The 19,331-nt window shown below is 38.4% G+C and overlaps 1 protein-coding gene across 3 annotated transcripts in view; it reads left to right on the plus strand.

The window, feature by feature from the left end:
• The window catches only part of gfra1a (gdnf family receptor alpha 1a), a 62,797-nt gene extending 43,688 nt beyond the window's left edge, over nt 1-19,109 (plus strand). For 2 of the 3 annotated variants that reach the window (XM_079472831.1, XM_079472833.1), the window contains 6 exons: nt 7,449-7,800; nt 9,508-9,617; nt 10,489-10,623; nt 13,820-14,025; nt 16,120-16,164; nt 16,925-19,109. In XM_079472831.1, coding sequence (XP_079328957.1) covers nt 7,449-7,800; nt 9,508-9,617; nt 10,489-10,623; nt 13,820-14,025; nt 16,120-16,164; nt 16,925-17,068 — 992 coding nt within the window. In that variant the 3' untranslated portion in view covers nt 17,069-19,109. The remainder of the gene's footprint in view (nt 1-7,448; nt 7,801-9,507; nt 9,618-10,488; nt 10,624-13,819; nt 14,026-16,119; nt 16,165-16,924) is intronic. The other variant, XM_079472832.1, reaches the window with a different exon arrangement.
• Nucleotides 19,110-19,331: the final 222 nt, after the last annotated feature.

Genomic DNA, 19,331 nt, shown 5'->3' on the forward strand with positions numbered 1-19,331 from the left:
TAAACGGTGGATATAACGTTGCATTTGGAGATCATTTAAAACTGATAAATGGCACGGCCCCAGCGCTAATAGATGCTGGACATGAACCGTACATGGTAAGTCAAACTAAGTCATATGTCTGTGTTTTGTTGCACGTGTACGTGCATAATGTAAACAAAACAAGTCAATGCATGGATGTACTTGGTTCTTGTGCTGTAGTTCTTGTGCTGTAGTTTAAATTTGAGAGAGAGCGAGAGATGTGATATTGCGGGTTTGAAATTCTTCTGCTTCTGTCTGAACCCCCCAAATATGCTAAACAGCCTTCTGCATTTTGCTTTTACATGAAAACAAAGAAACGATCACAGTATTTGTATGATTTTAAAGTGTAGATCAATACTGGTTTAGATAGCCGGCCCGATTTTCCATCCCCAGTGACACAGAGCAATCTCTCGCTCTTTCATGCTGTGAAGAGCAGTTCAGTAAGTGGGTGCCTTTTGAACATGCCTGTCATTTAAATACTTTCCCTCCTACATCATTTCCACTGTCTCTGAGGACTTACTCATGAGTAGACCGCCTGACAGAGTCTGATGTGCGCTTCACTTGACCTTTGACTCCTAAAGCCAGTAGGCGCAGTGCTAAATATGCGCTGATGGGTGTGATGGGCTTTTTTTGATGGCTGTGATGCAGGAGCGAGTAAATGTCATATGACTAGTGCCGTCAGATGCCACGTACAAGTCACGATAGAAGTTTTAGCTGTCATTTTATCAGCGCCTGGTAAGCCAGCACAAACCTCTGAGCGGAAGAGCAGATGGCTTCTATCAGCACTGCCAGTTTTGATATAACGTGTGCGGCCCAATCAGAGCCAAGCGCTGCTGCATTTGGCTGATTGCAATGTTGAGGTTTAAAGCCTTTTTAAGCCTCAGGCAATAGATGCACTTAAATCCAAATTTTCACCGGCCGGTTCCATTCTCTCGTACTTTAGTGAGATAATCGATTCCAAATGAAATATACAATTGTTCAAAGTCCGGTAAGCATCGGAGGACCTGGTGAACTGTTGTATCGCAAGCTGCCCAATCGGTTTTGGAGACCTCATACAATCACAATCTTCCTATGCAATGTGACCATAGATGGACTTTCTGATGCACAACGGGATATCTTTTGAGGTCACTCACTTAAATGAGAGATGGAAACAGGCCCGGTAATAGACTGGCTCAACTGGGGGGCAATCTTATATTCTGATTGGGCAGATATATAATCATAGTTCATTGCATTCATAATTTAGTAAAATTTTTCTGTGATTAAATTGACAGATCATAATGCAAATAAGTATGTAGTAAGTACAAGTATAATTCATTTTTTACTTTATACTTTATATTTTTGAAGGGGCATAACATTTTTTGGGGGGTGGGCGTAGTGCCCCTTCAGACCTGGCCCTGGATGGAAATCATTATTATTGGCTGATTTAGGCAGGTAAACCAATTCAACCTCTTAGTAATCCAATAATCATTATTTTTTGTAATTGTTCAAGTTTTTCAAAATTGCTGTGTACCTCCTCCAGATACTGAAATCAACACGCTTTCTCAAACCACATTTACCTCGAGCAGGCGCCACAGATCCATACAGAGTCAGTCACCCAGGACAAGCTCTTATATTAAAATTCCTGGAACAGAAATATATTAAATATATAAAATTGGTGCAAAATATTTGCATCTACATCCATATAACTTACGACCACAAACATTGTTATGCAGTTGTCCCAGGCTGCATTTTAATCATTGAACCACATTATCAATTCTCTATTTACATTTTTTTGATGATTGGCCTTTTATTTGGGCTTAACGCTTATTTGGACACGTGAAATTTCCAGCAATGTTTCAGTAGCGTTCCCTGTTTGCACGGTCTCGCTCATCTCATCCAATCATGTGAAATTGATCATAGCTGTCCGATGCCCTGCATTAATGCAAATACACCAGCAGGTGTAATGAGTCTTGAAGAAGTTTCTCCTGTGTAACGGATGTCTCTTAGAATACCGGTGCTCTGGGGCCGGGACGGTATATCTCTGTGACACACTGAGAGGCTCTGCATATTAATGCCTCACAGATCATGTCTGTGTACAGGGCCGCAGTCTGGGCCATGAATCCTCATGTGTGTGCTGTTCTGGCAGGATGTTGATGCTTATGCTGGAGGGAATGTGTGTGTGGGGAGGATGTTCACTTCTCAAGCATCCCCATATATTGATGGGCGAGGGCATAACTGACATACTGAAAATAAAATGGTTCTTGCTCACGCATCCTTCTTATTATACACATGTATCTTGAACTAAAGATTGCAGTCATTTGTTTTGCTGTCTAAGGCTTGCTTGTGTTTCAAAGTGTTTTCCTCAAAATTGATTTAATTTCTTACGTCGAAAATCACTTATTCACACCCAAGATGTGTAATATTGTCCCTGCAACATTTTGGCTTCTCTTACCAAACCCACTTTTTTGTAAACTTGCCGCTGATATATAACCAGTCCCCCAAGAAATCCAATGCGTCCTAATGCAATATCTCAAAGGACTGTCCTTCTCTGTGCCAGCGAGTGGAAAAGAGAGAAAAAGAGAGACAGAGCTTGAGGGATCAATTACAGAGGTCTTGAGTTATAGAAGTGCTACGGTTTCATTTGCCATTATTACATGGGAGGATTATTTGTAGAAAGAGAGAGTTTATTAACCACTACAAAGTGGGAAACAGCATTTCTTTTTTCCTTTCATTTGGCCTCTCTCGCTGTAAACATATAAGAGGAGCGAGAGCTCTCTGTGGACCGAACATCCACCTGCACAAATGGGATTTTATGATCTGTGATAATTCAGTAGGTAAAGTACAACCACATGCATAGTGCATACTGTATTTTGCAATAAGAAGTAATTACTGCTTTCTGAATTAGAGCCAGTAAAAGTACTTTGCAGACATTTAAAACAATGTTGCTCTTATTAAAACTATTCATCTCATCTGGAGCAAGTGTGTATTTGGATTTACCATATGTGCATTTCACTTTCATGCGTTCACGAGTTTGAAATTGTGAGCTTTTCCTAAATACATGTACAGATATTACTGTTGTATTACTTAAAAATGAACATGAACTTTATTTTTTAATTATATGAGGTCTGAAAACATACAGAGCATCTTTTCTGGTATTTTGACCTATTTCTCCACTTTTCATTTTCTGCAAATAAATGCAAACAGAAACAATATATTCATTTGAAGAGAAATATTGTTAGTAGTTCGCAGAATTAAACATAAATGATAATTTTACCTTAACACATACCTATGTACTGTATAGTACATTCATAAAAACTGAAAAAACATTTTAAATGGTCTATTTATTTTTTCCAGGGATGTGTATATATATATATGTTACTGTACATGGAAACTGTACGTGTCAGGATAGTCAATATCCAGATTCATCTTTACAAGAAAACAGGTTATTGTGTATTATATTCAGTTCTCTGAACCTGTTTTGAACCTCACCAAGCCATGTTTTATCCGAGATAGCAAAAAGTCATAAATAAACCGTATCTGAGCTCTAAATCATCCAGTTCCTCGTGACAAATGGACAGACAGCTACTGTCAATGCCTTGATGTATTTGTTAATTGTTCCCATCAATTTAGCCCCATTACAATGTCTCGGTTTCTATCGTTATTTCTCATTCACTTTTTCCACCCTTCAGTGACCGAAAGAAATCACCTGAAAGAGTCCGAGAGAGTCAAACACACACACACACACACTGTAGGAGGACATCGGGTTCTAATCACAGTACGGTTTTAATCAAATCCTCGACCTCTCCGCTAATCGCTGGTGACATTACAGTTCCAGATAAAGTATGAGAGGAGTGTGCTTTCCCTCCCCTCCTCCCATCAATGTACAGTTCCCATTAGCCCTCAGGTGAGGCTTTTATTAGGATTTAATCACGCTCCTGTTGTCTGAAAGCGTGTTCGAAGAGAAAGAGAGAACATTAAATGAGTGACTACTACGCACTACACAGAATTGTAACTTCTACATTGTTTCCATTTCTGAGCCACTTCAACTGCTTGTCTAATGTGACAGTTTGACAGATTTGAGCTTCTTCACCTCTTAATTCGAACAGAATAGAGGCAAGACATGAGTAACACAATTTACACGGGATCATTTTGCTTTATGCTTTATCCTAAACTCACGGTGAGGTGTACCTTATATCAGTATGTTCCTTGCGATTCAAACCCGTGACCTTGGAAATGCTAGTGCGTGCTTTAACAGTTAATAACAAATGTTCGATTCTCATCAGTGTGACTTTGAACCCAGCTTTGAATATTTCACTGTGCACTGGTTTTAAATATTTTTGCAGCTAAACTTGAGGTTAATTGAGGTTCCACAGCTGGATCACAGCCGTACTGGCCAAAGGAAGTTACAGATGATCAACAAAGGTCCAATAAAACTTGCAAAACACATCCCTGTCCCGAAAGCATACAAGGTCATGATTCTCCTGTTAATTGATCATTAGAGCAAATGGGAGAAGGAAATCGGAGACACTAATCAATTTGAGGCTGTATCAGAGACTAAGAGCACTGCAGGGGTTTCTGTTCTACCGAGCTGGCCAGATGGCCACTGTGTGTGCGCACTTGTGCATGTGTGTGTGTTTGTAGTAGCACTAGTCAGATGAGGTACAGGTATGCGTTTATTCCCAGTTTGGACGGTATGTGTGTGTCCGTACGGTGGGGTGTGTGCATGCGTGTGTGTGTGTACGTGTAGTGTAGTGTGGTCTCTTTCGTTTCATACTATGGGTTCGTACAAGGGTGAAGGATTCAGTAAGCTGACGAACATCATTTGAACCCGCAGAATATATATATTTTATTCCTGTCAGCCACCGGGCATTGGATCAGGAGGGCACATCACATCCTCAGACCTTGCATCTACAGAGAACATGTCCCTGTTTAAATAAGACATCTGACAGTATCGACAGCACACTATCTCAGCTATTTCTTTTTTCGTTTGATTGCTTTTGTGGATATGTGGATGCCCGTTGATGCTCTGACTGAGAAAATCACACTGTTTATGAATGGTTAAGATTGCATTCCGTAGTGTCTAACATACAAACACACATTTGCAAAAGCGCACAGACAGAGAGTGATGGGGCTGAGGGTTTTCAATGGGCAGATGCTGTCTGGGCAGATGGACTTTTAATGTGGGTGTACATTGTTCTGAATTACAGTCCAGACGTCGAGCAGATGGAGTGGGCTGGTGTTGTTTTACATCATTCTACGTAGGGTCAAAGGGTCACAGTTTCTGATCTGCTGTGGGCTGGAGGACAGATAGACACTGTCACTTAACATTAACTTGCTAGGATGATTTTTCTGCATATTAACCTTTTTCCTTATTAGTCATTCAAGAGAGTCGGGTAACGTGTTGGATGACGGACCGCAATGTACCGCATAATTAAACAGAATTTACAGCGTAACAAATTGTAACAATAATAATAATACTGTAAGTATTTTAAAACAGAGGGGTAACTATTTTAATTTGGTGTGCATGACCTGTAGTATGCTATACAACAATCTTAGCATGAACATACACTACACTACAGTTTTGTAATCACAGTGAGCCCATAAATAAGCTACTGGGGGTATTAAAGGGATATTTCAGAGGCAAAACTAATTTCCCCCCATCATATTCAGTCAGGATGTCTTGAGGGTGAGTAAAACATGGGGAAATGTCGTCTTGTCTCTTAAATATTCCTTTAAGTATGGGGTTCTAATTTAGCAAACATGAAATAAGGGGAAATGATGTGTTCAGTAACTGTGCAAGGAAAACAGCATGAATGAAGCACACAAACTGTCTTGTCAACTGTAAATTTGAGTTTTGACTTTAGGAATCATTTTATTCTTTGTTGGTTACATATAATATATTTTAATTATGAGTTATTGTATGAGTTATTATGTGTAAATGTGCAAAATCAACAATGATCTTTTGAGACTATAATCAAGCATTTCTTGAGCGGTTTATAGCATGCAGTTCCCTCATAAGTCTATTTTTTTACCCGGTTATTCCCCAAACTACATATTGTTCCCCAATCCTGTTTAATTATGCAGTACATTGCGGGCCATAATCTAAAGCGTTATTGAGAGTTTTGCTGGTGAATATGCTACAGCTCTCATATTCGTAACTATTTTACGAGGTGGCTAATTTAAATCAAATTATGCAATGTAAATCGTAAAAAAGCAATACTTAATTGTAATAAAACGTACAAATGAGATCATTCTTATTCATATGAATGAACCACCTTTAAAATAGTTATGAAATTGCAGCGAGACCTAATAAATCTCACTTTTCTTTATTACTTAAAAAATGTACTCAACCTCTTGTCATTTCAACCCTGTATGATTTTCTTCAATGGGTTCCACCTCGGTAACCAACATTTATGATAACATCTTCTTATGTGTTCTGCTGAGTAAATGATTTAACAAATTTTGGGTGAACCTTCACTTTACGTTTTAAATGACAACATCATCACAAACTGTGCTCACAATTTTTTTCAAAATGTATCCAAGAACAAATGATCGGCGCTAAATTATGCACAATATTTAAATAGCTCTGTACTCCTCGACTCCCACTACTATAACATTTGAGGTTCCAGTCTCCTTAAAGACAAGCACCTTATTAGCCGAGTCCTCACAGATCCACACATACTGTACGTGCTCCTCTCTTACTCTAATACAACCCATCTCTTGTTTTTAATTGGCTCTCATTATAACTCAAACTGCTTGTGTAGCTCGGCTTTTTCAGAAATGTTAGTTAATAGTAGGATATGTAAGAAAGCAAGCAATTACCATCTGACAGGCCAGAGCCGAGCAGCGCCGGCCGGTTTGATGACTCTGCTGCTAGGCCAAGATGGCTGTTTGTTTAGGCTGCAGGGATCCAGAGGGATTCTTATTTGACAGGACAAAAACAGTTATAAACAGCCTCTGTGTTTTGGTAGACCTGTAGAAAAAGAGATGATTAATTTGAATGTTTTCAGTGCTGTACTCAAATTAACCAAAAATTATTTTGTGGCGCATTGGTTTCAGAGCTGTGCATCATACTCCCCAAACCCTAACCCGATGTCAACAAACCCAGACATGCAAAATGATTGACAGGCATAGAGCATTACTGATTCTGCCTACTTTTCTGATAAATTTAGGAAAGCAAACAGTTAAATTTTTCCTATTATGTTAGTCAATGATGCCTCAGAACTGTCGGTTGCTAACATTGGTCAACAATATCTTACTTTCTATTCATGCGAACATTTATACAGGTTTGGAACAACTAGAGGGTGATTAATTCATGACAGAATTACAATTTTTGGGTGAACTATCCCTTTAAACCCTCTTGAGTAAGTTATAAATGCAATTTTATTATAATGCACGTCGCATCAGTTCATTCTAGTCACATTATACAATTTTGTATTTGTATTTTGCAGGTGAGCCAGCAATAGCGAAGGAGAACAACTGCCTGAATGCAGCAAAGGCCTGCAACCTAAACGACACCTGCAAGAAATACCGCTCGGCTTACATAAGCCCCTGCACAAGCCGCGTCTCAACAGCCGAAATCTGCAACAAGCGCAAATGCCACAAGGCCCTGCGGCAGTTCTTCGACAAGGTGCCACCCAAGCACAGCTACGGCATGCTCTTCTGCTCCTGTCCTCTAGGAGATCAGTCAGCCTGCTCCGAGCGCAGACGACAGACCATCGTGCCAGCCTGCTCGTATGAGGACAAAGAGAGGCCCAACTGCCTGGCACTGCAAGCCTCATGCAAGACCAACTACATCTGCAGGTCTGAACCACAGAAAACTCTTAATGGTTTATAAAAGGAAACATTGTTTTGTTGTTGGTTATACAGTATGCAACACATGCATTTTCTTAGATCTTTGGATGTCTTTGTGTAGTATCAGTACATTAGATCTATCCAGTGAGTTGATAACAGCTGGTACTCGCTCACAGATCCACACCTCAAAGCAGCACTTATCTTGTGTGCATTAACACTGAGCAGAAATGAGCTATTTAAAGGTGCTAAGAAATGCCTCTCTAATCCTGAAATAATAAATTATCACCAGTAGGGGCACGCTTACCCATGTGCAGCTATGGCTGCATCTATAGGGAAATAAAGCATTTATTATGGTGAGAACGCATTGCGAGGACAAACGTGGAGATTATTGAAGTCTTGCAATAAAAACTCCAGCCCTAAATCCGGTTTGTGGGTGGGAGGCAACCCCATAGTGCTCTAAATGGCTTGTTAAGGATTCATTAGCACACGGTGGATGTAGTTTTGGCACGTAAACGTCTTAAGGCTCAGAGAGAGCGACAGCTAATGACCCTGCTCCTCAGAGAGGGAGCCGCTCGGCATTCTGGGGGCGCATGTTAGACAACCGTACAAATAACTGGATAATATTTGCACTTGCGCTCCAGGTCTTCACGATTCACATTTTATACATGTTTGTAGTAAAATTAATCTTACAAAAAGATTTCTGCCAGGAAATTATCCATTCAAAATTTAAAATACAGGTAAAAATTAAGGAAATAAGGAAAGTTTCTACATTACATCTAAAAGTATGATGAAATATATTTTATTATACACTATATTGTGCCATATTTTACCCAATATTATAACAGTGTACCTGATTGACAAATTAGCATTCGTTCATACCAAGCTCTAAATATAGTTTAGGCCTACAAAAAATATATTGTGGTGAGGTAGGCGGGATGAGAGCCAGGAGTTGAGGTCTTCTCGTATCACTGACGGTCCGGTCGCTCGTCCTCTTATGCTCCCGATCTCATCCGTGATACGAGACCGGTGCGCATACAGACTCCCGGCTCTCGTCCCGCCTACCTCAATACATATATATTTAATAGTTAACAACACTGTAAAATGATTTGTTGTTTTACCCTTCAAAGAGAACATGCACATTTGTAACAGAACATAACATATTTTAGCTAACCTTGGAGGTTTCTTGTATCATATCTGATTTCAAACTTGATCAAGTCTCTTAACATCTTTGTTTGAGGTTTAATATACAATACTGTATGTTAATAGTCATAAACATGCATAAAAAAAAATTTGCATAGAAATTTGTAGTCTTGGACCGCAGCTGGTTAGCAGAACAATAACGCGGATTAACATAGAAGAGATCGTTATCGCTTATCACATCTTCTGGTGAGGACATGCTGTTAGTTGTGTGTTGTACCTTAAGGCTTCAGTGTATTTGCGTAAAGATTCCACAGACTAATCCCACATCATGTGTCTGGAGAAACGGCACAGCACATTCATTTACACTTTCTTCATTTGTTCTTAACTTTGCTGTAGACTGCTGTGAATCTTCCAGCACTTTTAACAGCCAGAAATTGTGTTCAAATTACCTTTAGAAAACAGATTTCGGTACAAAATGTTTTCATATTGAAATTTATGTGGTGCTGGTTGTGCCGGAGTACATGTCAGGAAAAGGTGAGAAATGTCATAATATAGTGTGTATATGTGATATTTTAGGTCTCGTCTAGCAGATTTTTTCACCAACTGTCAGCCAGAACCAAGTTCTCTGTCTGGTTGTCTGAAGGAGAACTATGCTGACTGCTTGCTGTCATACTCTGGTCTCATTGGTAAGTCTGTCCTGTAATTTGGAAGGTACAACATTGCTTTTGCAAATGAACTCTTCTTTTATTAATATGGGAATAGTGAATATTTTACCACTGTTTGTTTCATTAAATTGTCATTTTCAGTGTTTCAAAACAAGAGTAGCTTGTCATATTCTTTACTAGAATATGTGATGGTATTTTGACGTTGACGTTGTGATGTTGACTCAACTCAGTGTACAGTATTATTGGATAGAGCTCTCTGAGAATTGTATTAATAAAAATAATAAAACATGGGAAAATGCTTTAGGAATATCAATCAGCTTTACCTACTTTTCTGGCAGCTGGGGTAAAACTAAAAATAACAGTTTTTTCCTGTAGAATTACACGATTTTCATGTTTTTCTGGTAAATTTACAGTCTTTACAGTCGTTGTGAGCGTATTTCTAAAACTTGAGATTTTTTTTATAAAACAGTAAAATGATCTAAAATAACTTTTTAGATAAAAATGTTTTTGGACATTATATGTGACAAATCTGTAAAAAGAATTACAGTAAAATTCTGTAAAATATTGTCTTCATATAGTGATGTGTGCAGTTCACAGGAACAGCAGCTGGTCACTGAGGACTACAGCGGTGCAGCTATTAATCTGTGATTAGCTGCTGTTGTTGTTGTTCTGTCAGTGGGGGATTGTGCTTCTCTGTAGACTTACACCATCAAAGCCTGACTGAGCCATTTTTATAAAGCGGAGCTTGTTTCTAAATAAATCATTTAAAAGAGCTCAGTGAGAGCATAATAACCCCTCATATATGGTGATAAATTCGTGTTTTGGACTATTCTTCGATGCAAATTAGATTTTCTAAATTATAAAGTACAAGCATGTCTTTTTTCGTTTTTAGGTACAGTGATGACATCGAATTATCTGCGTTCCCCTAAAATCAGCTTGTCTCCGTTCTGTAACTGCAGCAGCAGTGGAAACAGCAAAGAGGAATGCGACCGATTCACAGAGTTCTTCACTGACAACGCCTGCCTGCGTATGTTACCGCTCTTTCTTACTTCCGTGGCAAAAAAAATCCTGTAATTTTACCGTGTTTGACTATATTTTTATACAATTTATGTATGTCGTATTGTGTTAATTTTTGCAAGTTGCAAAACTACTCTTATAGCACAAACAAAAACATTGAAGTAATATCATAAATGTCACCCAGATCTAGTATGCATGGAAATATAGATTTTCTTGTTTTCTCTCAGTTTGCCGCCGTCCTTTTATCCACACCATCTCTTTAACTGCCCATGCGTCTTGTTCTCTTGATCTAGTTTGTTCTGTCCATCTCTTCATACTCCAGCAAGTTGTTTTCTAAAGCCTTAGCTGTCAACCCATGTTTTCCAAAAAGCCTCTCCCATCTTCCTATTATGTACACTTCTGTCTTTTACCCTTTCACCCCCATGTCTCTTCACCCCCATGTCTCTTGCTCAATACACTTCCCTGCACTGTGCATTCACTTTTGTGAGTATGTCCTGAAAACAGACAACAAGATAATAGCAGTAATATGTGAGTTTTCGGGGAGGATTTCGTAAGTGCAGAAATGGATCGTTTGGAGTGAGATCCAGGCTCGGAAGTTGAAAAGAAAGCGTTTAAAATGTAGCAGCAGAAATGATTTAGTCATGTATCTAAATCTGTTCTGTCCTATGGACTCACACCTGCGGTGAATCCCATGTCCCCTTACACACTTAACTGGATTATGGTTGGATTATGGTTGGAGTCAGTGGGGCCAGAGCCCATTGGGTCTTACACTCTCAAGGGTCTCCAAAACCAAAAATGAAAATCCTTCCATTATTTACTCATCCTCATGTCATTAAAAACCTGTATGACTTTCTTTTTTATGGAGAACACAAAAGAAGATATTTTAAAGGGTGCTGGTAACCCAAAAACATTTGTCCCCATTGACTTCCGTCGTATGGACACAAAACCCCTGAGACGTTTCTCAAAATATCTTCTTTTTGTGTTCCACAGAAGAAAGAGTCATATATAGGTTTCGGTGCAGTAAAACTAGAGTTCATTTTGTGCCGAGAGCTTCGATAGGATGTTGAAGGAGACTCTTCAGGAGGTTAAACTGGGTTAAACTGCTTCTATATTGTCCTTTCTTTCTTTCCCTCTCTAACGCTATCTCTCTCTTTCTCATTCCCTCATTCTCTCGTGTCTCATTAGGGGATTTCAGTGTTAAGGCATCCTGACAGTTCTGGGGGTTTGTTCTCAGCGCCGTCAGTATCTGGGTGTTTTGGAGGCTATGACGAAGCGCCTTGGCCTTCACACCCTGTACACTAGCCCCTAAGCGCTATGCGTCTGTCTGCCCTTGGAACACATCATCCTCGTAGTGGATTCATGTAGAACAGAGCGTGGTTTCAGAAGTATAGCTGTATGAAAGAGATGATATTTAGCACAGAGAGTTCATCTAAACATTATTTAAAATATTTAATTTTAATATTTTGCAGAACTCTCTTCAAAGGTTCACCTCTATACCCTTGAGTCTTGAGTTTGGTGCCAGTACGCAAGCTGTAGTCCAGCAATGGCTTATTAACAAGAACACAGTATCCTTATCTAGATGTGTGTAGATGTGGTGTTTCTTCAGCTTGGACCTTAAGGTCCAGTCAGAAATATCTAGCAGCAAGGATGAGAGTTGCAACCAAACGCTAACTCCACCCTTCCCTTTCAAAACACTATGACGGCTGAAAGAAACATGGCGAATTCCATGCAAGGACACGCAGTCTAAGTAGATAGAAATGGTAATAAAAACATAACGCTTTATTGTTTAAGCTCTTTTTGATTTTGTTGAAATTCAACAGACACTGGACTGCATTGACCACAAAACTCTAGAGCTATATTTCAACTACCTTCAAATGCAGTTTTAACACTTGTTTTATATTGTTAAATATTGTAAATGTATAATTGTAAAATATTGTTAATATTTAGGTAAACTTATAAATGCGTGTTGCTTAAACCTAAATGCAAGCATGTTTAGATTTCATCATAAACATCATATTACAGCAAACAGGAGATGAAATCTCCGTTTCTTTTCTTTTTAAGCCTGAAACCTTGTCGATATGAAAGTCTCTAGACGTCAGCCGCAGCACTGAAGTGTGTATTCTGAGAACATGATTCATCGCAAGACATGTACATGCGGGGAACTACACGAATCATCTGTGGGAAGAAAATGTGTCAGGCCTCAGAGAACTCGCAATAATGATCAAAGCGCTCCGAGCCATATGGGTCTTTTCCAGTATTTCCTGGAGAAATGGTCTAAAAAAAGCACACAACGTACATCGTTCAAGTGTTTGTATAACAATTTCAGTTGTAGCATGATAAAATTAGAAGGGTATTACTATAAACTGCTTTGTGGAAAATCGCAAGGGAAGTGAGCGGTAGTGAATAAGAAACTAGAGAAAACTAAAACTGAAAACCGCCTTAAAGATAGAGAAGCAGTTTAATATAGAAGAGACACGGGGATGTTACATTCAGAGATTACTGAAGGTCACATCAAGAGTGTAACCATCCCATGAATAATGATTAAAAGAGAACTGACCTCTGTAAAAGAGACATACTGTATCTGATAAAGAACGGAATGACAACTGCAGACGCTTAGTAAGTTCTCTTTACACACACACACAACAAAAAGTACTATACCACACTTTCCTATATTTACAACATGGTGTATAATGACGTAGGCTATATCTACTGTTGGGGTGGAGTTTGTGGAGGTCAATATGAGGCGTCAGTTCTGGGAATGGATTGAATGATTGGACTAGGAGAGTTTGAAAGTCATTTCCAGTACATGTAGAGACGCAAACACAGACATGGGCTGCTAAATCAAACTACCCATTATGTATGACCTTTTGCCAATACTGTTTAATAGTTACTGATAACTGTCCTTGCAATCACCCATATCATATATGGACACGGCTGGTCTTTAAGTGATGCAATGACTGATTCTGTGGTTTATAAAATATTTACACAAGCTTATGTGTGACAGAGATTACAATTTTGACCACCTGCATTTACACACATTCAACTCATTTATTTGTCATCAAATTTCAGTTAGAGGCATGGCTTGTTGTACATTTAAACACATACCGTATTCAAAACACAGTATATTTTGTATATCATTAGTATTTTTTCCATTGAATCTCTGAGCATGAGGTAGAAATGATCCGGTCTGTTTCTGTGGGCTGTAGGAAATGCGATCCAGGCCTTTGGGAATGGGACAGATGTAAGCGTTTGGCAGCCGATGCCTCCGGTACAAACAACCACCTCTATGACAACACCGTCCCAGAGGGCCCGAGATCGAGACAGATCACCCAATGCAATAGAGCCGGCAATACACATCAACCATCTTAACCCTGGTGATAACTCCCTCTACCACTTCTGTGGTAGTTTCCAGGTCAGTTTTACCCTTTAAGACAGATTTTAAGTTCAATCATGTATGTATTGAGTGGGTGTTTAGTGCATGTGTGACTCCAGTTTGTGTGTTTTTGGGGTTGTATTGAGACAATAATAAACTTGAAAAACCTAATCTCGAAAACTGAGAGTAGAGATCAGGGCAAGTTATCTTTTTAGTACAGTTTTGTGGCTTTGCTTCAGTGATATATTTCTGAGGATTGTTTCTTTGTAGGCACATATACCTTAAAGTCTTGGTAGCAAAACTGATTTCGAAAAAATTTCCACATTGGTTGCCTATAAAATTTGGTACAAATGGGACAAGTTGAAACATCTCAATTTAACAGCAAATGTATGAAACAGACAAAAATATAAGTGGTAAAACTATTAAACAATTGTCTTGACCTACATAAATCTTTCATAATCTCAAGACCTTTTTTTCGCCACAAGGAACCTTTTGTGAAACAGAATGTTAAAGATGTTAAAGGTTCTTTATGAAACAGATGTTAAAGGTTCTTTTAGGAACCATTAAGGCAAAAAAGGACAATTTTTTGCCCTTTTTACTCAGATTTGTTCTCTTTGGACCGTGCACGCATGCTCACTCATACATTCCACAGACAGCGTTGGCTTTGTCAGGAGAGTAAAAGTTAATGAGTTTACCTGTTGCTGTATTAGACTCTCTGCTAAATGTTGTCCGCTGAGAGGGAGCTGCTGCTAATGTTAAAATGAGGAGAAGAAAAGAGGCCGATAGCAAATAGTGAGACGTGTGGGATATATCTGTCAGTCTTTCTTTTACAATTGATCCCAGCACACGGATTGACCTCCAGGAAAACTAGCGAGACTATTCCAGCATACAGACACATTTTGACGGCCTCGTCATTCCATGCCATTCTCTTTCAAAAGTCGCTCTTATAGCCAGCAGTGCTGAAATAATAGGAGCCAGATGAGACTTTGTGTGTCATAATGAAAGTATTGGGGGGTTTTGCTAAATTGCTGGATGCTTCGCATTATCTTTACACAAGAGATCTGCTGGTTTGGTGTGAACTTGCATTATAAATATATAATAAACATGAGTATCTCTCTGCTTAGTGTACTGTCAAGACGAGTTTTATTCCTGTACTTTTTATCTCTATTTTTCTGTTGATGCCATATCTTGCACTTTAAGAGCTATTTTTTTATTTCAGCGTAATTAAAACACCACTTGATATGTACAGAGAACAATTATACAGCTGCTACTGAGCATTAGTCTTGTGTTCCATCGGTTTATTCCTTCAGTTTTGGAAATGTTTAGAGAGCAAGGGCGGTGGGACCACTCGGGGAGAAATTCATCATTGATATTAAACCTCAGATCTGTTTTCTGCTCTTTGCCGGTCCATAGATTGGGTTGTTTATGAAGTTCTGTGCTGGCCAAGGCACCGCTTTATCACGCGGGCCCTGGCTCAGATTTGAGCTGCCCAACTTCAGAAGGCCACCAAATTGCCAGCACACACAGAAATCCATTTATTAACCTGTCACGGGACTCTTATTTCACTATTTCTCGTTTTCTTAGACACGCATATCTGTACAACAAGTACACACACACAAAGAGATATAATTATGCCATACATACAACATAATACTGGCGGGTTGCATTTTTTAGAATCATAAGGGTATCATAATGAATATCTTGCTTTAGCTTGCACCTGTTGTGATTAGTATTTGTATAATAAAAATATAATAAAAACTGCATATTTACATTTCCATAATGCTGTAGTGGCACTCCATTATATGCATTATATTTTAAACTTGTTAAATGCATTATAAAGAACACTTTCATATATAATTCAATTAACGTCTAGAAAAGTGTTCTGATCAACAGCATTATGAGCATTCTGGCATAGAAAATGCAACGTACAATATTGCATTGTGCTTACAAAAAATGCTGTTTGGAAAGGATTGTGGCGATTTACATTAGGTCCAGTGTATGAAATTTTAGTGGCATCAAGTGGTCAGGTTGCTCACTCCACCCCTCCCTTTTGAATAACTACGGTGCTTTATACCTGCATTAGGAGTGTGTTCTCGGGTGACTTAAAGATCTTATCTTGTTTCTTTTTTCTAGGCTCAAAAACTGAAGACAAACAACACGATAGATGTGTTGTGTGTGGTAAGTATGCTTTTTCTTTTCTTTTTAATCACATTAAATACAAAAGAAAAATACCATTGAGCCAATGAATCGTAAAACTAACTAAATATACAAATAGAGACCGAGCGGTAATTATCTCATGTCACTTTGATCTCTCTGAAAAGTCTTGGTTAACCTTTGACCCAGCTCCAGAAGGCCAGTATGCACATGATCTTTCCGTCGGGCAACGCTGAAATGTGACTGTTGCTTATCTTCTGCCTTTTAAAGTTCACTAAATGTCATTGTACATAGTAAAAGCAGCATTATATGCTAGAATGACATTTAGTGTTGCCACGTCTGGTCCAAACAGCAAAGAGGACAGAAATGAGAAGCTCTCTTTCCGCTGTACCATTTCACTCCACAATCAAAGAGCTTTTTCATCTCTCAGACATCTAAAGACATTTGATGTAGCTCTCAGAATTGCATTTTTATTTTAAATTTGAATTGAAAATGTAACTGTATGAATTGTAATGTTTGCAAGGTGAAACGCGGTACAGCTCACACAAGGCATTACTGTTCTTAAATGTCTCGGTTTGAGAAGCGTAAAGTTCAAGGTAAATCGCAATGAAACACTCTCTCCAAATGTGTCAGTTTGGAGAAAAATCAAGTAGTTGAACTGTCTGACTCATCTAGCTGTCTGCTTAGCTGGGAAGAATAAACGCACATCGTCATTTCTCTCTCTCTCTCTCTCTCTCTCTCTCTTTCTCTCTCTCTCGTCTGTTCACTGTTATGTTTCTCCAAGGACCCTCAGATCGATGACCCCAGCTCCTCCAATACCATCTCCAGAAACTCAGCCATCATGCAGACATCTCCATCAGGCCTGAGCTCTCTGCTGCTCCTGCCAGTTTCCTCTTTGCTCTGCATTCTCACATCAGAGATGTTGTAGCCACCTAAGAACATGAAACACGGACAGTCACAATATGTATAAAGTTGATTGCTGTTCCTGGTCAATCTGTTGTACTCAGTAATCTCTCTATCTCTGTTCCTCCGTTTCTCTAGCTGTTTTTATTGGTTCTGGTTTTTGAGAGCTTTTGTTGATGTGTCGATGCAACAAAACAAAGTGATCTTGGTGTACATTTCCGTCTCGCCAAAATGGAAGGAGTCAATGCAACATTACCGTGTGATGTTGACAGCTTCTGGTGTTTTTATGGTTAGAACCCATAGGGACTCATGTCTCAGCCATATAGAGATGGATGCATATGCGTGTACTTCACCATAAAAGTTTGCAGTTGTGCACCAGTCATTACACACAGAGCACAAGAAATATTGCAGAACGTCATATTTGAGATGTGATCATTATTATCATAAGCTGACTTGTTTTTTTTTGCTGACATTTTAGTAGATTGTCACTATTGACTATTGACTGTGGTGTTATTGACCCATGCGTTGGTCAAACATATAAAAAAATAATTTTCATGACATTTCAAAAATCCCCACATATTCATTGAAAGTAAAAAGAGAGATGTTTGCTGATCATCCAGTCAGGATGAAGACCTACAGGATGGTATAGCGTATCTGAAAGTATGTGCAGGGTTCTGTTTGTCCTTGTTTGTTTGGTTTGGTTTGGCAGGAGAGGGGTCTTGGGCTTGATAGTGGAATATGTCAATAGAAATGGTGGTTCATAACCCCTAATTTCACATTTTAAAAGTGCAAACATGGACTTTCACATAATGAGACAATGTTCGACTTCGTCAAACTACATTGCAGTTATACATACATGTCTGTAAATGACACATTACTAAGCTAAACCAATTGGCATCCTTGTATCTATTAAGTGTATATTCATATTACCTTCATGATGTTGCTTGGACAGGGATTTTCATACTTCAGCCCAAATGAAATGTGCTCATATGTATTATATAGCCAGTTTTTTGTACTGTATGTCTATACAGCATCGGTGATCTGTTAGATGCATCACATTTAAACCAAGAAGAATTCAGAAGGTACTCAGACGATATACATAACCCGTAAATATAAGGCATGTGCATTTAACCGATCAGCAATGCACATTAAAATAATTTCCAGTATGACATGCTGCTTTGGTTCATGTGGCATTTTGAACAAAACCTTTATGTATTGTTGTAATTCATGTTATTTACGGGACATTTCTTTAAAAACACACATACGGAATATATACACTTCGAGAAGAAATATGTTTAAAGAGCCTGCGATAATTGAATTGGGATCTGGTTGAATTATCATATCGAATGAGGATTTCTTGCTTTTTTTTCACAGTAACTATATGGTATATTTTATATTCAGACTGAAACCACACTACACATTGAAGACTTGGTGCTGTTCCGTCGTATCCGAAATGAAGGAATCGTACAACAGTCATTTATTTCCCTAATAACATGTTGTTTTATGGTAAGCCATAAAAGAAAAATGATCTTATTTTTGTATCTTTTGCATTATGGGTTTATTTATTGTAATGTCACTGCTAGTAAGCAGTACAGTTAACTTTAGAAGTATAAACATTAAAAAACGAGCATGAGTGATTAATGCAATAAAGGCTATTAGACGCAGTGTGTGATGGATTATATTCGAGCATCCTTTACAGTGGAACAGACAGTGATCCGCTGTATTCGCTGGCGTTATGATTTAGGCCGCAAAATACAATTGCTGTGAAAGTGCTTGAGCTGGGACAGTCTGAAAACCATACTGTAAACATATATATTTGTCTACGTTCACATCACATTGCGCCAGAGCATTTATTATTCTCATAAAAACACAAGACGACTTCACAAAAGTTCACATTTCTTCTTAGCTTGTGAAAATGTAAAAAGTATTCTATGAAAAAGAGTAAAAATGTTGACTCACTGTAATCGTCTGTTGTCTTTTCTTGTGGCGAATATGTACTGTAATATGTTACAGGAAGTTATATAAGAAACGTATTGTCTTCTCCTCAAATAAATCTGATGTTGTCCAAAAATGTCCTTTTTATATAATTTAGTAAAAAAATTGTGAAAAACAGGCAATATATTTTTACCAATTTTGGCATAAAGGAAAAAGAGTGTAATTTATTTAACTTTCACTATATATTTATAGCTAGAGTATGCATTACTACAGTATACGTGTATATACCATATACTGTAAATTGTGTGGTAATAAATGCCTTAAATACACCAGATAAATCAGATTATCTATTA

This window comes from Barbatula barbatula (genome assembly GCF_947034865.1).
Source record: "Barbatula barbatula genome assembly, chromosome: 14".
NCBI classification, from domain to species: domain Eukaryota; kingdom Metazoa; phylum Chordata; class Actinopteri; order Cypriniformes; family Nemacheilidae; genus Barbatula; species Barbatula barbatula.